The sequence below is a fragment of the Oncorhynchus clarkii genome, chromosome 12 (assembly GCF_045791955.1).
Source record: "Oncorhynchus clarkii lewisi isolate Uvic-CL-2024 chromosome 12, UVic_Ocla_1.0, whole genome shotgun sequence".
Classification (NCBI taxonomy): domain Eukaryota; kingdom Metazoa; phylum Chordata; class Actinopteri; order Salmoniformes; family Salmonidae; genus Oncorhynchus; species Oncorhynchus clarkii.
Window position 1 is genome coordinate 17,604,418 of NC_092158.1, and position 25,503 is coordinate 17,629,920.

Below are 25,503 nucleotides of genomic sequence, written 5' to 3' on the forward strand. Positions count from 1 at the left end.
CTAGGAATTATTACTAGGTATAATAATATAAGAATGTATTTCATTCTATGTAATGTAACTTTCAAATTAAAGCAATCGTCCCTGTATGATTCATTTTGCATTATGTGATTCTGCGTTTTGCATCATGCGGGGACTATTTCTATATTAAGAAAGTTACATATCTTGAAAACTTGATTGTTGACAAGCAAAACGTTTTTGGGACAATGTCAACAATGGACTAATGAAACAAATACCAAAAGATAGTATTTGGGTAGAATATTCCTTTAAGACTAGATATTGGTTCAATAAAAAAGCTCAAAAGGATTGGCCAGTGACCACACTGGAGTGTTCGCCATGTCCTATGTCTATAGTGAACGTAGCTAGGCTAAAAGTTACTAAACTATTGATTTATGACATACTGTGTCTGAACTATGTTTGCATTCATAAACCATTCTTCAGAACCCCAAAAACCAGCCACATATTGCACCAGTGTATCTAGGCCAAGACCACAGCCAAAGTTTTTTACTTGGCAAGAAGAAACGTGTGACATATCTACAAATCTGTTGGAGGGAGAGAACCCTCGGGAGGGTAAGTCTAGTTTACAGACAAAACTTCATAGGAGAAAGACAGACATCAAAAAGTAAAAAGCAGAACTGAAAAGACACAGACAAAAATGAATTCTGTGAAAGCTTACAATCCATCTACAACAGACTTTCAAAGGAGAAACAGTGGCAGAAATAAGGGGTCACAAATTATGAATCCTCTATGCCCATGGTCTGAAACAGTACTAGACTCCAAGATGATCCAACCGTGAGAAGAGAAGGCCGTAGTGAGAAGGTCCAGAAACCGTGAAGAGGCATCCCTGTGTGTTACTGTGAGAAGTTGGCACATGGTACTGTAATGTCTATGTTTATGTGCCAATGCTACTTTGTGTTGCAAGTAGCACTCTGAAGGCTTTCACCAGAGAACACACTCTGACAACCAGAACCACCATTATCCCTGCTCACACACACACACACACACACACACACACACACACACACACACACACACACACACACACACACACACACACACACACACACACACACACACACACACACACACATGCTCACTGAAAACCATTCAACGAGTTTAAGAGTTGAGGACCTTCAAGGCCAAGTGACTTTGTTTTCTATGGACGCTGTCTGACTGGAAGATTTATTTCATACTTCTAAACCCAGGCTCTATCTGCTACCATCAGCCAGTCCTGAGGGGCACTTATCAAATTAAGACAAATATTTGAAATAAACTAAGAATTATCCTTCTTCACTGAAGCAAGAAAACAAATCAATCTGTTATTCAAGGCATGGAGAGAAAGATCATTTTGAGGAGGAGAAGTGTAGGCTTTCTGTTTCTGTCTCAAAACCTAGGATCAATGTTTGGATGGCTGGAAGGCCATACATGTCTTTTTACAGACTGAGGAAGTTAAGGATTGGTTCAGGATATGTACAAGAGTTTCAATAGGTGGTTTTAAGTGAGAATAAACTGAGATCTCTACACACAGGCAGAGATAGGTACACACACACACGCTGAGGAATGCCCCTCTTCCACTTACTCGAGGAAGCTGGTGATGTAGTTCTTACTGCAGGCCGACCAGGAGAAGGGGTTGGTGTTAGCTGTGATGTGGGCCGCCATCAGCTTGGCTGCCTCATGGCCTTTAGTCCCACATGAGTTTCCTATTCCATCATGGTTCATCCCAAAACTGTAAGTGCAAAATGGAGGACAGAGAGGAGGGTGGGTCAAACATGGAGAAAGATGAAATTGCCTCAAGACTTAAAGATCTACAGTCAGTTTTTCTTTTTCCAACCATATAGGTTAAGGTATGGTTTGGGGGAGGATCAGATGATCTTAGATCTGTGCCTGAGGACAGCTTTTACCCAGATTGGCCAAAAATGCCATTCAAAGAGAGATGGGTGGTGTCACTGAGAGAGATATCTAATACTGTGGCCAATGGGTGCAGAGCAGTCAGATAGGTTCAAACTTAATTACCTCTGGGAATGTATCTCTACTTCCCTCTACCTCATTTTACAGACGCTCTTATCCAGAGTGACTTACAGGACCAATTAGAGTTAAGTGCCTTGCTCAAGGGCATATAGACAGATTGGTCACCTAGTCGGCTCGGGGATTCAAACCAGCAACCTTTCAGTTACTGGCCCAATGCTCTTAACCGCTAGGCTACCTGCAGCCCTTTTCTACCTCTTCTATAACTCTGCCCGGCACCTCCCCTACATGTAGGGCAGGGTTAGAGATGTTAGAAAGGGCTCCGTGGCTCCTGGATGTAACAGCTGGTGTAGAGGGGACTAGAGGTCAGGGGTCAGGCTTTGTCTGGAGCGCTGGAGGGAGCAGAGAGTTTTAATCACCACCCTGATGCTACCTGCCTGTCAATCAATCACCATCTACAGGTCTGGACTGGCCAGTAACAGAACAGCAGCCAGCTACAGACAGGGGAGGAGGGAGGTGGGGATAGACCAGAGCCAAACTCTCTATGCTCTCAATGAGACTTGGGGAAAGAGAGAGAGAGACAGAGAGACATAGATACAGAGAGAGAGAGAGGGGGGAAGGAGAGAGACAGATAAAGAAAGAGAAGAGAGAGGGAGAGAGAAATAGAAAGAGAGGGAAAGAGAGAGTGAAAGAGAGAGAGAGAGAGAGAGAGACAGAGATACAGAGAGAGAGAGAGAGAGAGAGAGAGAGAGACAGAGATACAGAGAGAAAGAGAGGGGGGAAGGAGAGAGACAGATAAAGAAAGAGAGGAGAGAGGGAGAGAGAAATAGAAAGAGAGAGTGAGAGAGTGAGAGAGAGAGAGAGAGAGAGAGAGAGAGAGAGAGAGAGAGAGACAGACAGACAGACAGACATACATTTTTGATGGTATTTGACGGTATTTTATGTTTTTGATTAATAAAAGTTCTAAATTTGCTTCATGAGTAGTGCGTGACCCTGGAGTGGTATCACATATATTAAACATTATTTCAATGAGTCTTTCTCCATTCGGATTGTTTTATACTGTTCAATTCAACTTCAACCTAAAATAATTTCCTGCATTTCATCAAGTTCTGCATTTCATCAAGTTCTGCATTTCCTGCACTCATGTGAGATCATTTCCACACTGCCACGATATGGGCAAAAAAACTAGGCCTTATATTTAACCAAATGTTGCAATTGCGATTTAGAGCAAAACACTTGGGTGAACTTTTGGAATCATGGAAATAGGATATTTATTCTAATTATATAGCTAGCAAATAAATCATAATGGGCACTTTGAATAGAGTATTGATTGACATGACAACAAATGGAAATGCCATGGACGATGTTCCGTGTTTCCTCGGGGACCCTGTAATCTTTGGCTACATTAAATCTTTATTCATGTAGCCAACATATTCATTATTAGCCTATTCCTCTTTGATTTAGAAGATACTGTTGCACAAACAACATGCTGATTTAAGCCTCCACCAGCACTGGTATCAGGCTGTATTAGCTAGCTACGTTTGCTCTGACTCACTACTTTTATTAGCCAGCTAACTAGCGATTAGCATTAGTGGCTAACACAATTTAGTTTAACTTGCTAAGAAAATACAAACTAGCTGTTTGCAGATATAAGAAACACAAACGAATATTGTAATTATAAAACGCTTGTGGATTTCTATTAAGATCAAAGTGGAAACAACATCGTTGTCATCAACATTGTTGCATGTGCTGCATTGACCATGCAGACTGAACGAAAGTGTCTCGTGGTCAAGCAACAACAAATGCAATCCTTGAGTGACAGGGGGTGGGACTAGGTCTGTATGGAAAGCGGCATGGAGAGAGAGAGAGAGAGAGAGAGGCAGAATACCTGAACACCGTGATTGACCCAAACTTAAGGAAAGCTTTGACTATGTATAGACTTAGTTAGCATAGCCTTGCTATTGAGAAAGGCCGCCGTAGGCAGACATGGCTCTCAAGAGAAGAGAGGCTATGTGCTCACTGCCCACAAAATGAGGTGGAAACTGAGCTGCATTTCCTAACCTCCTGCCCAATGTATGACCATATTAGAGAGACATATTTCCCTCAGATTACACAGATCCACAAAGATTTCTAAACCAAATCCAATTTTGATAAACTCCCATATCTACTGGGTGAAATTCCACAGTGTGCCATCACAGCAGCAAGATTTGTGACCTGTTGCCACAAGAAAAGGGCAACAGTGAAGAACAAACACCATTGTAAATACAACCCATATTTATGCTTATTCATTTTCCTTAACCATTTGTACATTGTTACAACACTGCTCAAAAAATTAAAGGAACACTTAAACAACAGAATGTAACTCCAAGTCAATCACACTTCTGTGAAATCAAACTGCAACACTTATTGACAATACATTTCACATGCTGTTGTGCAAATGGAATAGAAAACAGGTGGAAATTATAGGCAATTAGCAAGACACCCCCAATAAAGGAGTGGTTCTGCAGGTGGTGACCACAGACCACTTCTCAGTTCCTATGCTTCCTGGCTGATGTTTAGGTCACTTTTGAATGCTGGCGGTGCTTTCACTCTAGTGGTAGCATGAGACGGAGTCTACAACCCACACAAGTGGCTCAGGTAGTGCAGCTCATCCAGGATGGCACATCAATGCGAGCTGTGGCTGTGTCTGTCAGCGTAGTGTCCAGAGCATGGAGGCGTTACCAGGAGACAGGCCAGTACATCAGGAGATGTGGAGGAGGCCGTAGGAGGGCAACAACCCAGCAGCAGGACCGCTACCTCCGCCTTTGTGCAAGGAGGAGCAGGAGGAGCACTGCCAGAGCCCTGCAAAATGACCTCCAGCAGGCCACAAATGTGCATGTGTCTGCTCAAATGGTCAGAAACAGACTCCATGAGGGTGGTATGAGGGCCCGACATCCACAGGTGGGGGTTGTGCTTACAGCCCAACACCGTGCAGGACATTTGGCATTTGCCAGAGAACACCAAGATTGGCAAATTCGCCACTGGCGCCCTGTGCCCTTCACAGATGAAAGCAGGTTCACACTGAGCACATGTGACAGACGTAACAGAGTCTGGAGACGCCGTGGAGAACGTTCTGCTGCCTGCAACATCCTCCAGCATGACCGGTTTGGCCAGTCAGGAGTCAGTCATGGTGTGGGTTGGCATTTCTTTGGGGGGCTGCACAGCCCTCTATGTGCTCGCCAGAGGTAGCCTGACTGCCATTAGGTACCGAGATGAGATCCTCAGACCCCTTTGTGAGACCATATGCTGGTGCGGTTGGCCCTGGGTTCCTCTTAATGCAAGACAATGCTAGACCTCATGTGGCTGGAGTGTGTCAGCAGTTCCTGCAAGAGGAAGGCATTGATGCTATGGACTGGCCCACCCGTTCCCCAGACCTGAATCCAATTGAGCACATCTGGGACATCATATCTCGCTCCAACCATCCATGTGGTTGCACCACAGACTGTCCAGGAGTTGGCGGATGCTTTAGTCCAGGTCTGGGAGGAGATCCCTCAGGAGACCATCCGCCACCTCATCAGGAGCATGCCCAGGCGTTGTAGGGAGGTCATACAGGCACATGAAGGCCACACACACTACTGGACCTCATTTTGACTTGTTTTAAGGACATTACATCAAAGTTGGATCAGCCTGTAGTGTGGTTTTCCACTTTAATTTTGAGTGTGACTCCAAATCCAGACCTCCATGGGTTGACAAATTTGATTTCCATTGATCATTTTTGTGTGATTTTGTTGTCAGCACATTCAACTATGTAAAGAAAAAAGTATTTAATAAGAATATTTCATTCATTCAGATCTAGGATGTGTTATTTTAGTGTTTCCTTTATTTTTTTGAGCAGTGTATATACACACACACATACACACACATATATATATAATATTACATTTTTAATGTCTTTACTGTTTTGAAACTTCTGTATGTGTAATGTTTACTGTTAATTTGTATTGTTTATTTCACTTTTGTATATTATCTACCTCACTTGCTTTGGTTAACATATGTTTCCCATGCCAATAAAGCCCGTTGAATTGAATTGAATTGAGAGAGAGAGAGCGGAGAGGGATGACTCAAGTAGCAGAGTAAACTATAAAACATGGACGTTACATACGTCGTATCACATTTAACAAACCAAACATTCAAATAGCGTTATAGAATATACAGTACACAGCCCAGGCCTGGTTCAACCCCTACTCGTCCACCCTCCCCCATAAACACAAATACTGCTCTCTCTCTCTCTCTCAGCGTCCGTCTGATCAGAGCAGCTCTCTAGTGTGAACCTCCAAACAGAAAGAAAGGTTTCTGCTTTCTGGTTTCTGCTGCCCAACTTGACTGAGCACTGGCTTGGCTGCAAATAAATCTGTTTAACAAAAAAATGTATGTAACTCAAAAACTGTATCTGTCTGAATATCTAAACGAAAGAAAAGCTTGCGTTACGGCATGAAGCCGAAGCTTAGTTTCCCTGATCGTCCAAAAGCACAGATCAGTTGTAATGTATATAACAACCCACCACATCCCACAGCCCGGCCTGTTTTTCTAACGCTGGCGTTTATGACATTTTACCCTACTCTGGAAATAAATCAGCCGTCCTGAGACCGTGGCTAACTTTTTTTTATACATCCTCTCCTTGCAGAGACCATTTTTACAACTGCCCCAAAACAGAAGCAGACACGAGACATTATAAAGGAAATGGCCATCTCTGTGAACCCCAGGGAGTGGATACGTAGACCAATCATTCATCATTATTCAACTTTATATTCAGGAGGTATGTGGACACTTTCATTAGCATGAGCAAACACAGCATGCATTGCATTCGGAAAGTATTCAGACTCCTTGACTTTTTTCACATTTTGTTACAATTCCTCATCAATCTACACACAATACCCAATAAAGACAAATCAAAAACAGGTTTTTAGAATTTTTTGCAAAGTTATTACAAATAAAAACAGAAATATCACATTTACATAAGAATTCAGACACTTTACTCAGTACTTTGTTGAAGCACCTTTGACAGCAATTACAACCTTGAGTCTTCTTGGGTATGACACTACAAGCTTGGCACACCTGTATTTGGGGAGTTTCTCCCATTCTTCTCTGCAGAACCTCTCAAGTTCTGTCAGGTTGGATGGGTAGCGTTGATGCACAGCTATTTTCAGGTCTCTCTAGAGATGTTCCATCGGGTTCAAGTCTGGGCTCTGGCAGGGCCACTCATGGACATTCAGAGACTTGTCCCGAAGCCACTCCTGCGTTGTCTTGTCCGTGTACTTAGGGTCGTTGTCCTGTTGGAAGGTGAACATGCGCCCCAGTCGAGGCCCTGAGTGCTCTGGACCAGGTTTTCATCAAGGATCTCTCTGTACTTTGGGGACCTTCAATGCTGCAGACATTTTTTGGCACCCTTCCACAGATCTGTGCCTGGACACAATCCTGTCTCTAAGCTCTACGGACAATTCCTTCGATCTCATGGCTTGGTTTTTGCTCTGACATGCACTGTCAACTGTGGGACCTTACATAGACAGGTGTGTGCCTTTCCCAACCATGTCCAATCAATTGAATGTACCACAGGTGGACTCCAATCAAGTTGTAGAAACATCTCAAGGATGATCAATGGAAACAGGATGCACCTGAGCTCAATTTCGAGTATCATAGCAAAGGGTCTGAATACTTATGTAAATAAGGTATTTCTGTTTTTATTTTTAATACATTTTTATAACTTTATATAAACCTGTTTTCACTTTGTCATTATGGGGTGTTGTGTGTAGATTGATGAGGAAATGTTTTATTTAATCCATTTTAGAATAATTCTGTAACTTAACAAAATTTGGAAAAAAGGAAGGGGTTTGAATACTTTCCGAATGCACTGTATATTAAAAAGTATGTGGACAACCTTTCAAATTAATATATTTGGCTATTTCAGCCAAACCCATTGCTGACAGGTGTATAAAATCGAGCACATAGCCATGCAATGTCCATAGACAAACATTGGCAGCAGAATGTCCTTACTGAAGAGCTCAGTGACTTTCAACTTGGCACCGTCATAACAACAAGTCAGTTCATCAAATTTCTGCCCTGCTAGAGCTGCCCCGGTCAACTGTAAGTGTTATTATTGTGAAGTGGAAACATCTAGGAGCAACAACGGCTCAGCCGTGAAGTGGTAGACCACACAAGCTCACAGAACGGGACTGCCGAGTGCTGAAGTGCTTAAAAATCATCTGTCAAGGTTGCAACACTCACTACTGAGTTCCAAACTGCCTCTGGAAACAACCTCAGCACAGTAACTGTTCGTCGGGAGCTTCATGAAATGGGTTTCCATGGCCGAGCAGCCACACAAAAGCCTAAGATCACCATGCGCAATATCAAGTGTCGACTGGAGTGGTGTAAAGCTCGCCACCATTGGACTCCGGAGCAGTCCACGCTTCACCATCTGCTAGTTCGAAATCTGGGTTTTCCGAATGCTAGGAGAACGCTACCTGCCCGAACGCATAGTGACAACTGTAAAGTTTGATGGAGGAGAGAAAATGGTCTGGGGCTGTTTTTCATGTTTCGGGCTAGGTCCCTTAGTTCCAGTGAAGGGAAATCTTAAAGCTATAGCATGCAATGATATTCTAACTGCTTCTGTGCTTCCAACTTTGTGGCAACAGTTTGGGGAAGGCCCTTTTCTGTTTCAGCATGACAATGCCCCGTGCACAAAGCAAGGACCATATAAAAATGGTTTGTACACAGCCCATCTGTAAATAACCCACCCAATTACCTCATCCCCACATTGTTATTTTTGTTGTTGTTGCTCTTTTGCACCCCAGTATCTCTACTTGCACATCATCATCTGCACATCTACCACTCCAGTGTTAATGCTAAATTGTCAATTTTTCACAACTATGGGCTATTTATTGCCTTACCTCCCTAATCTTACTACATTTGCACACACTGTACATAGATTTTTCTATTGTGTTATTGACCTTACGTTTGTTTATCCCATGTAAAGTGCTGACCTATTGCACCCTTGACAACCACTGTGATTATTATTATTTGACCCTGTTGGTCATCTATGAACATTTGAACATCTTGGCCATGTTCTGCTATAATCTCCACCCGGCACAGCCAGAAGAGGACTGGCCACCCCTCATAGCCAGGTTCCTCTCTAGGTTTCTTCCTAGGATCTGGCCTTTGACATCTACTTTTTGCATGACACAAGTAATTTTTCCAACAATTGTTTACAGACAGATTATTTCACTTATAATTCACTGTATCACAATTCCAGTGGGTCAGAAGGTTGACTGTGCCTTTAAACAGCTTGGAAAATTACAGAAAATGATGGCTTTAGAAGCTTCTGATAGGCTAATTGACATCATATCAGTCAATTGGAGGTGTACCTGTGGATGTATTTCAAGGCCTACCTTCAAACTCAGTGCCTCTTTGCTTGGGAAAATCAAAAGAAATCAGCCAAGACCTCAGAAAAAAAAATGTAGACCTTCACAAGTCTGGTTCATCCTTGGGAGCAATTTCCAAATGCCTGAAGGTACCACGTTCATCTGTACAAACAATAGTACGCAAGTATAAACACCATGGGACCACGCAGCCATCATACCACTCAGGAAGGAGACACGTTCTGTCTCCTGGAGATGAACGTACTTTGGTGCGAAAAGTGCAAATCAATCCCAGAACAACAGCAAAGGCCCTTGTGAAGATGCTGGAGGAAACAGGTACAAAAGTATCTATATCCACAGTAAAAACAAGTCCTATATAGACATAACCTAAAAAGCTGCTCAGCAAGGAAGAAGCCACTGCTCCAACACCGCCATAAAAAAGCCAGACTACGGTTTGCAACTGCACATGGGGACAAAGATCGTACTTTTTGGAGAAATGTCCTCTGGTCTGATGAAACAAAAATAGAACTGTTTGGCCATAATGACCATTGTTATGTTTGGAGGAAAAAGGGGGAGGCTTGCAAGCCGCAGAACACCATCCCAACCGTGAAGCACCGGGATGGCAGCATCATGTTGTGGGAGTGCTTTGCTGCAGGAGGGACTGGTGCACTTCACAAAATAGATGACATCATGAGGATGGAAAATTATGTGGATATATTGAAGCAACATCTCAAGACATCAGTCAGGAAGTTAAAGCTTGGTCGCAAATGGGTCTTCCAAATGGACAATGACCCCAAGCATACTTCCAAAGTTGTGGCAAATTGGCTAAAGGACAACAAAGTCAAGGTATTGGAGTGGCCATCACAAAGCCCTGACCTCAATCCTATAAAAAAGTTGTGGGCAGAACTGAAAAAATGTGTGCGAGCAAGGAGGCCTACAAACCTGACTCAGTTACACCAGCTCTGTCATGTGGAATGGGCCAAAATTCACCTAACTTATTGTGGGAAGCTTGTGGAAGGCTACCTGAAACGTTTGACCCAAGTTCAACAATTTAAAGGCAATACTACCAAATACTAATTTAGTGTATGTAAACTTCTGACCCACTGGGAATGTGATGAAAGAAATAAAAGCTGTAATAAATCATTCTCTCTACTATTATTCTGAAATTTCACATTCTTAAAATAAAGTGGTGATCCTAACTGACCTAAAACAGGGAATATTTGCTTGGATTAAATGTCAGGAATTGTGAAAAACCGAGTTTAAATGTATTTGGCAAAGCTCATCACTAAGCTAAGGATCCTGGGACTAAACACCTCCCTTTGCAACTGGATCCTGGACTTCCTGATGGGCCACCCCCAGGTGGTGAAGGTATGTAGCAACACATCTGCCACGCTGATCCTCAACACTGGAGCTCCCCAGGGGTGCATACTCAGTCCCCTCCTGTACTCCCTGTTCACCCACGACTGCATGGCCAGGCACAACTCCAACAGCATCACTAAGTTTGAAGACAACACAACAGTGGTAGGCCTGATCCCCGACAACGACGAGACAGCCTATAGGGAGGAAGTCAGAGACCTGGCCCGGTGGTGCCAGAATAACAACCTATCCCTCAACGTAACCAAGACAGAGGAGATTATTGTGGACTACAGGAAAATGAGGACCGAGCACGCCCCCATTCTCATCGACGGGGCTGTAGTGGAGCAGGTTGTTCAAGTTCCTTGATGTCTACATCAACAACAAACTAGAATGGTCCAAACACACCAAGACAGTCGTAAAGAGGGCACGACAAAGCCTATTCCCCCTCAGGACACTAAAAAGATTTGGCATGGGTCCTGAGATCCTCAAAAGGTTCTACAGCTGCAACATCGAGAGCATCCTGACTGCTTGCATCACTGCCTGGTATGGCAATTGCTCGGCCTCTGATTGCAAGGCACTTCAGAGGGTAGTGCGAACGGCCCAGTACATCATTGGGGCCAAGCTGCCTGCCACCAGGACCTCTACACCAGGCGGTGTCAGAAGGTCCTAAACATTGTCAAAGACCCCAGCCACAGACTGTTCTCTCTACTACCGCATGGCAAGCGGTACCGGAGTGCCAAGTCTAGGACAAAAAGGCTTCTCAACAGTTTTTACCCCCAAGCCATAAGACTCCTGAACAGGTAATCAAATGGCTACCCAGACTATTTGCATTGTGTGCCCCCCCCAACCCCTCTTTTTACTCTGCTGCTACTCTCTGTTTATCATATATGCATAGTCACTTTAACTATACATTCATGTACATACTACCTCAATTGGGCCGACCAACCAGTGCTCCCGCACATTGGCTAACCGAGCTATCTGCATTGTGTCCTGCCACCCACCACCCGCCAACCCCTATTTTACGCTACTTCTACTCTCTGTTCATCATATATGCATAGTCACTTTAACCATGTCTACATGTACATACTACCTCAATCAGCCTGACTAACCGGTGTCTGTATGTAGCCTCGCTACTGTATATAGCCTGTCTTTTTACTGTTAATTTATTTCTTTACCTACCTATTGTTCACCTAATACTTTTTTTGTACTATTGCTTAGAGCCCGTAAGTAAGCAGTTCACTATAAGGTCTACCTACGCCTGCTGTATTCAGCGCACGTGACAAATAAACTTTGATTTGATTTGATGTAAACTTCCGACTTCAACTGTACCAACCCAAACCAAACCAACACACACCAACCCAAACCAAACCAACCCAAAGATCTGGTTATTCTTTAGGAATAGTTCCAAATAAATAAAATAAAATTTTATTGGCAGGTTTGGGGTTACTTAGAAATGTCTGAACGTAAACAGTGAAGAGGCGACTCCGGGATGCTGGCCTTCTAGGCAGAGTTCCTCTGTCCAGTATATGTGTCCTTTTGCCCATCTTAATTTTTTATTTTGATTGGCCAGTCTGAGATATGGCTATTTTTTTCAACTCTGCCTAGAAGGCCAGCATCCCGGAGTCGCCTCTTCACTATTGACGTTGAGACTGGTGTTTTGCGGGTACTATTTAATGAAGCTGCAAGTTGAGGACTTGTGAGGCGTCTGTTTCTCAAACCAGACACTAATTTACTTGTCCTCTTGCTCAGTTGTGCACCGGGGCCTACCACTCTTCTTTCTATTCTGGTTAGGGCCAGTTTGCCCTGTTCTGTGAAGGAAGTAGTAAATGTGAGTGGACTCACTTGTGGCCAATCTCGTGAGCGATGGTGAAAGCAGAACCCAGGCCGATGTCTTCATTGATGCTGCAACTCCTCTCCGGCTCACACATCCCAGCTACCGACGCCAAGCCTGGACACACACACATACACACACACACACACGCGCGCGCACACACACACACACACACACACACACACACACATAAATTCTTAGGAGTGGTGGCTCTAAAAGCTGGATCTCCCTGGTGTTAAAGGAAGAGCAGCAGGAGGGAGGTAGAGAGAGAGAGAGGTAGAGAGAGAGAGAGAGAGAGAGAGAGAGGTAGAGAGAGAGAGGTAGAGAAAGAGCGATAGAGAGAGAGAGAGAGAGAGAGGTAGAGAGAGAGAGAGAGAGAGAAGAAGGCAACTCTAAACTTCTCAGGCTGCACCCTATTCCATTTATAGTGCACTACTTTTGACCAGGGCCCATATTGGAAATAGGATGCTATTTGGGACTTTGGCTAAGAGCTTTGACAGTTAACTTCTTCTCTCAGGGCTCTGGAAAAATGTAGTGCACTACATAAGAAATAGGGTGTGATTTGGGACACAGCCTCAGTTCATGCTGCTGCTGCTCGACTCACCAGCAGGACCTGACTTCAGCATCAACTGGCTAGACATGAACTTTTTTCAACCTAAAGTCAGAGCTGGAAAATGTCTAGACAGGCTTGGATTTATATATTATTTCACTTCAAGTAACAAGGGACCACCTAGTGATGCAGGATATTGAATTTAAGAAAACATCCCCACCCCCTCTAAAAAATATAGAGTTCCAAAGAGAAAGCAATAGGCATATTCTTTATATTTGAGAAAGAGCTATTTTGGAGAGAGAAGCAGAAGAGTGAAAGAACGCTGAGTAAAGCTATACAATTGCCTGTCTGTGCGTGTGCGCTTGTGTGTTGGCGTGTCACTGTAGTATGTGCATTTTATCTTATGCAAGATAAGATTAAATGCAGGTTACTTTTAGCTTTGTCAAAAAGCAAGCATATAGAGTTCTACATGTTTTGTGTGTGTGTGTGTGAGTGAGGTTGGAGAGTAGAGCCATCCAGGTGTCTCTGTTCTTCCCCCAGAGGGTAACAGGTCAGATAGAAAGAGAAGAGATTCCATCTACAGGTTACTGGGAAGGGTTTCACATAACACTCAGAAGTGGGGTTGGTTAGGTATTATCTCCAACTCAGATTACCCAGAGACCCAAGGGGAAAAGAGCTGACCTGTAGCATGACCCCTAATGATAGGGTGAGGAGGGAAGGAGATGAGTAGGGGAGAGGGGGGAGAAGGGTTGAGAGGGACGGAATGGAGGAGAGGAAGAGACGAGGAGGGTGTTGAAAAGGGAGGACAAATGGAGAGGGAGAGGGGAAGGAGGAGAGGATATGGGGAAAAGGGTGAGGGGAACGGGGTTGAGACGGGAGAAGAAATGGAGAGGGAGAGAAGAAGGAGGAGGAGAGGAGAAAAAGAGGAAAAGTGAGTGAGGAGAAGTGAGTGAGAAAGAACGAGGAAGCCAAGCAGATGCTGGTGCAATTAAAGCGACGGGGGGAATGTGACGAATGCGGTCAATCTGTCAAACCCCCCCAGAGTCCCAATATTACCTCCAAGATATACTGTGGAGCCTGCAGGGGCTCTACACCATCAGAGGGAGGGAGGCAAGGAGGAGGGGAGATGCTGACACTCCCTGTCGTCCTTTCTCCACCACAACGCTCTCTTTCTCTCTCTCTTGTTATCTCTGAATTTCATCCTTCACTTTCTATATGTCCCTCAATCTTTCTGTTTTTTCTCCCCCTTGCCTTCCTGAGCTTGGTTACAGAAGCTTAACACGTTTGTAATTTAAGTTTGCCACAGTTTCTGTCACAGTGGAGACACAACATGTCAAACCAAACCCCTGGCAAAAATGACTGGAAACCAGTGTCCTTAAAGTACTGTAGCAGGAGAAAAACATGCCATATGAACTTATAAATATCCACATTATTTGAGCTATATTGGTAGAAGGACACAGTCAAGTGCACTTGGAGGTTACCACGCCTGTGCCCTGCCCTGCATGGACCTAACCCCGTCTGTATCCGCCCCGACGACAGTAAACGCCACCTGGTCTCTCTGACCTGTCTTTCCTTGCCTCCAGGCCACAGAACAGAGAGCAGAGAGCAGAGAACGGAGAAGAGATAAGAGAACAGAGAACAGAACAGAGAGTAGAGAACAGAGAGCAGAGAAAATAGCAGAACAGAGAGCAGAGAGCAGAGAAAAGATCAGAACAGAGAGCAGAGAAAAGATCAGAACAGAGAAAAGAACAGAACAGAGACAAGAACAGAACAGAACAGAGAACAGAGAAAAGAACAGAACAGAGAGCAGAGAAAAGAACAGAGAACAGAGAGCAGAGAACAGAGAAAATAACAGAACAGAGAAAAGAACGGAACAGAGAGCAGAGAAAATAACAGAACAGAGAGCAGAGAACAGAGAAAATAACAGAACAGAGAACAGAGAAAAGAACAGAACAGAGAACAGAGAACAGAGAACAGAGAAAAGAACAGAACAGAGAGCAGAGAAAATAACAGAACAGAGAACAGAGAAAAGAACAGAAGAGAGCAGAGAACAGAAAGCAGAGAACAGAGAAAATAACAGAACAGAGAGCAGAGAAAATAACAGAACAGAGAGTGGAGAACAGAGAAAAGAACATAACAGAGAACAAAGAAAAGAACAGAACAGAGAGCAGAGAACAGAACAGAACAGAGAGCAGAGAACAGAAAACAGAGAAAAGAACAGAACAGAGAGCAGAGAACAGAAAACAGAGAAAAGAACAGAACAGAGAGCAGAGAAAATAACAGAACAGATAGCAGAGAACAGAGAAATGAACAGAGCAAAGAGCACAGAACAGAGAGCGGAGAACAGAGAAAAGAACATAACAGAGAACAAAGAAAAGAACAGAACAGAGAGCAGAGAACAGAAAACAGAGAAAAGAACAGAACAGAGAGCAGAGAACAGAAAACAGAGAAAAGAACAGAACAGAGAGCAGAGAAAATAACAGAACAGATAGCAGAGAACAGAGAAATGAACAGAGCAAAGAGCAGAGAACAGAGAGCAGAGAACAGAGAAAAGAACAGAACAGAGAGCAGAGAAAAGAACAGAACAGAGAGCAGAGAGCAGAGAACAGATAAAAGAACAGAACAGAGAGCAGAGAGCAGAGAAAAGAACATAACAGGGAGCAGAGAGCAGAGAAAATTACAGAACAGAGAGCAGAGAGCAGAGAAAAGAACAGAACAGAGAGCAGAGAAAAGAACAGAACAGAACAGAGAACAGAGAAAAGAACAGAACAGAGAACAGAGAGCAGAGAAAAGAACAGAACAGAGAGCAGAGAGAAGAGAAAAGAACAGAACAGAGAGCAGAGAAAAGAACAGAACAGAGAGCAGAGAGCAGAGAAAAGAACAGAACAGAGAGAACAGAACAGGACATAGAGCAGAGAGCAGAGAAAAGAACAGAACAGAGAGCAGAGAGCAGAGAACAGAGAACAGAGAAAAGGACAGAACAGAGAGCAGAGAAAAGAACAGAACAGAGAACAGAGAAAAGAACAGAACAGAGAGCAGAGAAAATAACAGAACAGAGAGCAGAGAGCAGAGAAAAGAACAGAACAGAGAGCAGAGAGCAGAGACCAGAGAAAAGAACAGAGCAAAGAGCAGAGAACAGAAAACAGAGAAAAGAACAGAACAGAGAGCAGAGAAAATAACAGAACAGATAGCAGAGAACAGAGAAATGAACAGAGCAAAGAGCAGAGAACAGAGAGCAGAGAACAGAGAAAAGAACAGAACAGAGAGCAGAGAAAATAACAGAACAGAGAGCAGAGAGCAGAGAACAGATAAAAGAACAGAACAGAGAGCAGAGAGCAGAGAAAAGAACATAACAGGGAGCAGAGAGCAGAGAAAATTACAGAACAGAGAGCAGAGAGCAGAGAAAAGAACAGAACAGAGAGCAGAGAAAAGAACAGAACAGAACAGAGAACAGAGAAAAGAACAGAACAGAGAACAGAGAGCAGAGAAAAGAACAGAACAGAGAGCAGAGAGAAGAGAAAAGAACAGAACAGAGAGCAGAGAAAAGAACAGAACATAGAGCAGAGAGCAGAGAAAAGAACAGAACAGAGAGAACAGAACAGGACATAGAGCAGAGAGCAGAGAAAAGAACAGGACAGAGAACAGAGAGAAGAGAAAAGAACAGAACAGAGTGAAGACAAAAGAACAGAACAGAGAGCAGAGAAAATAACAGAACAGAGAGCAGAGAGCAGAGAACAGAGAACAGAGAAAAGGACAGAACAGAGAGCAGAGAAAAGAACAGAACAGAGAACAGAGAAAAGAACAGAACAGAGAGCAGAGAACAGAGAAAATAACAGAACAGAGAGCAGAGAAAAGAACAGAACAGAGAGCAGAGAGCAGAGACCAGAGAAAAGAACAGAGCAAAGAGCAGAGAACAGAGAGCAGAGAACAGAGAAAAGAACAGAACAGAGAGCAGAGAGCAAGGAAAGAACATAACAGAGAGCAGAGAACAGAGAAAAGAACAGAACAGAGAACAGAGAAAAGAAAAGAACAGAGAACAGAGAACAGAGAAAAGAACAGAACAGAGAGCAGAGAAAAGAACAGAACAGAGAACAGAGAAAAGAACAGAACAGAGAACAGAGAACAGAGAAAATAACAGAGAACAGATAAAATAACAGAGAGCAAAGAGCAGAGAGCAGAGAAAATAACAGAACACAGAACATAGAACAGAGAAAAGAACAGAACAGAGAGCAGAGAAAAGAACAGAACAGAGAACAGAGAAAAGAACAGAACAGAGAGCAGAGAGAAGAGAAAAGAACAGAACAGAGAGCAGAGAAAAGAACAGAACAGAGAGCAGAGAGCAGAGAAAATAACAGAACAGAGAGCATTGCCACTCACCTAGAGTCCCACAGGGTTTGTTCTTGTAAGTGCAGATGTCGTACCTGAGGGAGAAAAAGAAGAGAGAAAAAAAGATTTGACATGATTCTTCTGTCAGGCTCTCTCTAGTTCTATTCTATTCTACTATATTCTACTCTACTCTATCCTAGTCTATTTTACTATACTCTATCCTAGTCTATTATATTCTACTCTACTCTATCCTTGTCTATTATATTCTACTCTACTCTATCCTAGTCTATTATATTCTACTCTACTCTATCCTAGTCTATTATATTCTACTCTACTCTATCCTAGTCTATTATATTCTACTATATTCTACTCTACTCTATCCTAGTCTATTATATTCTACTCTACTCTATCCTAGTCTATTATATTCTACTATATTCTACTCTACTCTATCCGACCGAGTCTATTATATTCTACTCTACTCTATCCCAGTCTATTATATTCTACTCTACTCTATCCTAGTCTATTATATTCTACTCTACTCTATCCTATATTATATTCTACTCTACTCTATCCTGGTCTATTATATTCTACTCTACTCTATCCTAGTCTATTATATTCTACTATACTCTACTCTACTCTATCCTAGTCTATTATATTCTACTCTACTCTATCCTAGTCTATTATATTCTACTCTACTCTATCCTAGTCTATTATATTCTACTATATTCTACTCTACTCTATCCTAGTCTATTATATTCTACTCTACTCTATCCTAGTCTATTATATTCTACTATACTCTATCCTAGTCTATTATATTATACTCTACTCTATCCTAGTCTATTATATTCTACTATATTCTACTCTACTCTATCCGAGTCTATTATATTCTACTCTACTCTATCCCAGTCTATTATATTCTACTCTACTCTATCCTAGTCTATTATATGCTACTATATTCTACTCTACTCTATCCTAGTCTATTATATTCTACTCTACTCTATCCTAGTCTATTATATTATACTCTACTCTATCCTAGTCTATTATATTCTACTATATTCTACTCTACTCTATCCTAGTCTATTATATTCTACTATATTCTACTATACTCTATCCCAGTCTATTATATTCTACTCTACTCTATCCCAGTCTATTATATTCTACTCTACTCTATCCTAGTCTATTTTATTCTACTCTAAGCACCTCTGATGTTGAAATGGGGCATCTCGGGCATCCACCTGCAGTATTTGACCGTAGTTTTTATACTGCAACTGTCACGACTACCACAGAAGGTGGCTCCCCTGCCTGTTCGGGCAGCGCTCGGTGGTCGTCGTCGCCGGTCTACTAGCTGCCACCAATCCCCTTTTCCTTTTCTGTTTGTTATGTCTTATTGGTTGCACCTGTCTCTTATTTTGTTTTTGATTCAGGACTATTTAAGCCTGTTAGGCCCGCCTGCTTTTGTGCGGGCTTGTTTTCTGTTAGCCAGGTTGTGCGTGTAGTGTTCCTGACCATTTGTGCCCTGTGTTGGGTTGGACATTTGTGTGATTATTTTGCCTGTTGTTTTGGGCGTTAGCATTGGAAACCGGAATAAAGTCCGGTTTCCCCAGTATCCTCTGCTCTCTGCATTTGATTCCTCACCCACCACTCCAGGCGTTGTGACAGCAACAGATTAGTCAAATCATGAAGGTTTGTCCTTCTATAAATGTATTTAAATGTCAACCAGCTAACACACAGGCAGGCAGGCAGGCAGGCAGGCAGGCAGGCAGGCAGGCAGAGAGCAACACAGTCTTTGAAGTCTATTAAGACCCTGCTGTGTCCCTGTTGTAGCCTCTCACTCTGTCTGTCTGTCTGTCTGTCCCTCCGTCCTCCCATTTATTTGTCTGTCTCTCTTTCTCTGTCTATCTGATACAATACTAATCCAATCCAACGCAGGACAAACCCCTGAACGTTAAACAACACATCATACATTTACCAGTCATTCCTAAACTTTTCATCTACTAAAAACCCAATGACACTGCATATAAAATGTTGTTTTGCCCCCCTCGGTCCGTCTCCCCTCCACCCCCCTACCCTGGTAGACCGGTTCCAAACCCATGAGGTACGGTCTCCAGGACAAACAGACTCCACCTCATTTACAAAATCTATTTATTTAGATTTATGTCCTTTAATTTCCCCATGGGTTTCTCAAACACCACGGGCCACGTTCCAAACTAGACACACTGTGGCCATCAAACCCAGAACCTAATAAAGCAACAACAGCGAGGGAAGGAGAGGTCACTATGTATAGCACAGTGCCTAGAGGGATGAGCTGGACCTGTACCATACATAACCTCCTCAGGGATAATGACTGTAACGACGGCAGAACAAGAGAACCATAAGAACATAGGAGAGAGAGAGAGAGATGTATTATTTTATTACAATGTATATTGTATACATTATTGCTTTGGTAATAGTTGGTTTTTCATGCAAATGAAGCAGCTTGAATTTGAGAGAGAGAGAGAGAGAGAGAGAGAGAGAGAGAGAGAGAGAGAGCGAGAGCGAGAGCGAGAGAAAGGGGAGCGGAGATAGAGAGACAGAAATAGACATACAGACAGGATAGTGAAGGATAGGTCACTATCATTCCTAGAAGGATGAGCTATCAGAACAGACCGTCCACCTCAAGGATAATGTCTCTTCCTTATGTTTCTGACTGACCACAACCAGACTGCAACCACAGGATACAAACGCCATGACAACCTCTGCCATGAACACTTCTACTATGACATCATGCTTGCTGTGTGCTCACTGTAACCACAGTCTGCGCTCTGCAGGGTGAACCAACCTCACATTGCACGCTTAGAAGTTTAATTTAATTTTAATTTAACCTTTATTTTAAATTAACAGGCAACTCAATGGAGAACAAATTATTATTTACAATGACCGCCTGGCAGAAGTTGAGTTTGGGAGTACAGTATGCAATTAATATACTGTTATCAGCCATACAGAAGTAGGATCTTAATTTGATCACTCTTGTGTTGCTGAAAATGTTCATGCACAGCAGGAAATGCAAGCTAGTAGTGTATTCAAGGTTTAAAAAGGCTTCTAAAGTTTGTAATTTCTCCTTTAAAATCTCAGACTTGATTTTTCCTAACAAAAAATGTATCAACCCCTACAAAAAAAATGAATAAATTTTAATCCACATAATAATTCACATTTCCTGTTGCTGCAGGATTATTTTCCTGTTGTAGCAAACTGGCTCAAATGAAGATCCTACATCTGTATACACATCAATACGGACTTAGTAGTGACAGAGCCTCCAATGCAATACACAAATATCTGTTAAAAACAGTAAGCACACAGCTGAAACAAGGAGATGGAGATCTATGATAAACTGCATGGCCTAGGGCAAACCTCATCAAAATCACTCATCGTCTTGGCTAGGTATTATCTCTAACCCAGATTACCCAGAGACCCAAAAGGACAAAGAGCTGACCTGTAACATGACCCCTGATGAGGAGGAAGGCGAGGGGTAGGGTAGGGGAGAGGTTGCTGGTTCAAATCCGTGATCAGACTACGTGAAAAATCTGCCAATGTGCCCTTTAACAAGGCACTTAACGCAAATGTCTCCTGTAAGCTGCTTTGGATAAGAGTGTCTGCTAAATTACTAAAATGTAGATAGTAGGCAAGGCTTAACATGCCAAACATCTCTAATGTTACTGACAGTAGTTGGGAGCCTTAGAAGTTATGCTGCCATTGTTGATGCTAAACCAACACTAGCTGCTAGCCGTTCACTAAAGCCTTTTGTTGTATGCACAGGGAATGCTGTACGCTGCTTACAGAGGTCAGTGATGTTCAGTGACTGTGTTTGTATTATAGGCCCTCTACAACATCTCATTATTGTATGAGAGAGCTCAATGTCATTGAAGAATCCATAGACTCTAACCACTTCCGGGAAAATTGGAAAACACTAAACAAACAACAACACAAATAATGATCTATCCAAAATGGAGATGTATGGGTAAACCACTTCTCTAATCTTTTTGACTCTATAACAATGAACAATGAACAAACAGCAAAAACATATACATGATCAAATACAAATCTTAGAATCAACTATTAAAGACTACCAGAACCCACTGGATTCTCCAATTACCTTGAATGAGCTACAGGACAAAATAAAAACTCTCCACCCAAAAAGGCATGTGGTGTTGATGGTATATGCGCAATGAAATTATCAAATATACAGACAACAAATTCAAATTAGCTATACGAAAACTCTTTAACATCATCCTTAGCTCTGGCATCTTCCCCGGTATTTGGAACCAAGGACTGATCACCCCAATCCACAAAAGTGGAGACAAATTTGACCCTAATAGCTACCGTGGGATATGCGTCAACAGCAACCTTGGGAAAATCCTCTGCATTATCATTAACAGCAGACTCGTACATTTTCTCAGTGAAAACAATGTACTGAGCAAATGTCAAATGGGCTTTTTACCAAATTACCGTACAACAGACCATGTATGCACCCTGCACACCCCAATTGACAAAAAAACAAAACAAAACAAATTCAAAGTCTTCTCATGCTTTGTTTCTAGGTTAGACTACTGCAATGCTCTACTTTCCGGCTACCCGGATAAAGCACTAAATAAACTTCAGTTAGTGCTAAATACGACTGCTAGAATCCTGACTAGATTGGTCCTGCCGAACATACGTACACGTACGCTACGGTCACAAGACGCAGGCCTCCTAATTGTCCCTAGAATTTCTAAGCAAACAGCTGGAGGCAGGGCTTTCTCCTATAGAGCTCAATTTTTATGGAATGGTCTGCCTACCCATGTGAGAGACGCAAACTCGGTCTCAACCTTTAAGTCTTTACTGAAGACTCATCTCTTCAGTGGGTCATATGATTGAGTGTAGTCTGGCCCAGGAGTGTGAGGGTGAACGGAAAGGCTCTGGAGCAACGAACCTCCCTTGCTGTCTCTGCCTGGCCGGTTCCCCTCTTTCCACTGGGATTCTCTGCCTCTAACCCTATTACAGAGGCTGAGTCACTGGCTTACTTACACAACCCCCCTTGGGTTGTGCCGTGGCGGAGATCTTTGTGGGCTATACTCGGCCTTGTCTCAGGATGGTAAGTTGGTGGTTGAAGATATCCCTCTAGTGGTGTGGGGGCTGTGCTTTGGCAAAGTGGGTGGGGTTATATCCTTCCTGTTTGGCCCTGTCCGGGGGTGTCATCGGATGGGGCCACAGTGTCTCCTGACCCCTCCTGTCTCAGCCTCCAGTATTTATGCTGCAGTAGTTTATGTGTCGGGGGCTAGGGTCTGTTTGTTATATCTGGAGTACTTCTCCTGTCCTATCCGGTGTCCTGTATGAATTTAAGTATGCTCTCTCTAATTATCTCTATCTCTCTTTCTTTTTCTCTCTCGGAGGACCTGAGCCCTAGGACCATGCCTCAGGACTACCTGACATGATGACTCCTTGGTGTCCCCAATCCACCTCCAGTTTCAACTGTTCTGCCTGTGATTATTATTATTTGACCATGCTGGTCATTTATGAACATTTGAACATCTTGGCCATGTTCTGTCATAATCTCCACCCGGTACAGCCAGAAGAGGACTGGCCACCCCACATAGCCTGGTTCCTCTCTAGGTTTCTTCCTAGGTTTTGGCCTTTCTAGGGAGTTTTTCCTAGCCACCGTGCTTCTACACCTGCATTGCTTGCTGTTTGGGGTTTTAGGCTGGGTTTCTGTACAACACTTTGAGATATCAGCTGATGTACGAAGGGCTATAAAAATACTTTTGATTTGATTTGATTTGATTTGGATTTGTTGATTTTAAAAAAGCCTTAGACTCAATTTGGCATGAAGGTCTGCTATACAAATTGATGGAAAGTGGTGTTGGGGGAAAAACATACAACATTATAAAATCCATGTACACAAACAACAAGTGTGCGGTTAAAATAGGCAAAAAACACACATTTCTTCCCACAGGGCCGTGGGGTGAGACAGGGATGCAGTTTAAGCCCCACCCTCTTCAACATACAGTGCCTTGCGAAAGTATTCGGCCCCCTTGAACTTTGCGACCTTTTGCCACATTTCAGGCTTCAAACATAAAGATATAAAACTGTATTTTTTTATGAAGAATCAACAACAAGTGGGACACAATCATGAAGTGGAACGACATTTATTGGATATTTCTAACTTTTTTGACAAATCAAAAACTGAAAAATTGGGCGTGCAAAATTATTCAGCCCCTTTACTTTCAGTGCAGCTAACTCTCTCCAGAAGTTCAGTGAGGATCTCTGAATGATCCAATGTTGACCTAAATGACTAATGATGATAAATACAATCCACCTGTGTGTAATCAAGTCTCCGTATAAATGCACCTGCACTGTGATAGTCTCAGAGGTCCGTTAAAAGCGCAGAGAGCATCATGAAGAACAAGGAACACACCAGGCAGGTCTGAGATACTGTTGTGAAGAAGTTTAAAGCCGGATTTGGATACAAAAAGATTTCCCAAGCTTTAAACATCCCAAGGAGCACTGTGCAAGCGATAATATTGAAATGGAAGGAGTATCAGACCACTGCAAATCTACCAAGACCTGGCCGTCCCTCTAAACTTTCAGCTCATACAAGGAGAAGACTGATCAGAGATGCAGCCAAGAGGCCCATGATCACTCTGGATGAACTGCAGAGATCTACAGCTGAGGTGGGAGACTCTGTCCATAGGACAACAATCAGTTGTATATTGCACAAATCTGGCCTTTATGGAAGAGTGGCAAGAAGAAAGCCATTTCTTAAAGATATCCATAAAAAGTGTCGGTTAAAGTTTGCCACAAGCCACCTGGGAGACACACCAAACATGTGGAAGAAGGTGCTCTGGTCAGATGAAACCAAAATTGAACTTTTTGGCAACAATGCAAAACGTTATGTTTGGCGTAAAGGCAACACAGCTCATCACCCTGAACACACCATCCCCACTGTCAAACATGGTGGTGGCAGCATCATGGTTTGGGCCTGCTTTTCTTCAGCAGGGACAGGGAAGATGGTTAAACTTGATGGGAAGATGGATGGAGCCAAATACAGGACAATTCTGGAAGAAAACCTGATGGAGTCTGCAAAAGACCTGAGACTGGGACGGAGATTTGTCTTCCAACAAGACAATGATCCAAAACATAAAGCAAAATCTACAATGGAATGGTTCAAAAATAAACATATCCAGGTGTTAGAATGGCCAAGTCAAAGTCCAGACCTGAATCCAATCGAGAATCTGTGGAAAGAACTGAAAACTGCTGTTCACAAATGCTCTCCATCCAACCTCACTGAGCTCGAGCTGTTTTGCAAGGAGGAATGGGAAAAAAATTCAGTCTCTCGATGTGCAAAACTGATAGAGACATACCCCAAGCGACTTACAGCTGTAATCGCAGAAAAAGGTGGCGCTACAAAGTATTAACTTAAGGGGGCTGAATAATTTTGCACGCTCAATTTTTCAGTTTTTGATTTGTTAAAAAAGTTTGAAATATCCAATAAATGTCGTTCCACTTCATGATTGTGTCCCACTTGTTGTTGATTCTGCACAAAAAAATACAGTTTTATATCTTTATGTTTGAAGCCTGAAATGTGGCAAAAGGTCGCAAAGTTCAAGGGGGCCGAATACTTTCGCAAGGCACTGTATATATCAACAAATTGGCGCGGGCACTAGAAAAGTCTGCAGTACCCGGCCTCACCCAATTAGAATCTAAAGTCAAATGTCTACTGTTTGCTGATGATCTGGTGCTTCTGTCACCAACCAAGGAGGGCCTACAGCAGCATCTAGATATTCTGCACAGATTCTGCCAGACCTGGGCCCTGACAGTAAATCTCAGTAAGACCAAAATAATGGTGTTCCAAAAAAGGTCCAGTCGCCAGGACCACAAATACAAATTCCATCTAGACATCGTTGCCCTAGAGCACACAAAAAACTATACATACCTTGGCCTAAACATCAGTGCCGCAGGTAACTTCCACAAAGCTGTGAATGATCTGAGAGACAAGGCAAGAAGGGCATTCTATACCATCAAAAGGAACATAAAATTCAACATACCAATTAGGATCTGGCTAAAAATACTTGAAT

At 42.9% G+C, this 25,503-nt stretch overlaps 1 protein-coding gene across 2 annotated transcripts in view; it reads right to left on the reverse strand.

The window, feature by feature from the left end:
* Positions 1–25,503, reverse strand: part of LOC139421888 (ADAM metallopeptidase with thrombospondin type 1 motif, 6) — a 139,108-nt gene that overhangs the window by 85,610 nt on the left and 27,995 nt on the right. For both annotated transcript variants that reach the window (XM_071173017.1, XM_071173016.1), the window contains exons 7-9: positions 17,468–17,511; positions 12,552–12,657; positions 1,577–1,723 (exon numbers count right to left, since the gene is read on the reverse strand). In XM_071173017.1, the coding sequence (XP_071029118.1) occupies positions 1,577–1,723; positions 12,552–12,657; positions 17,468–17,511 (297 nt within the window). The remainder of the gene's footprint in view (positions 1–1,576; positions 1,724–12,551; positions 12,658–17,467; positions 17,512–25,503) is intronic.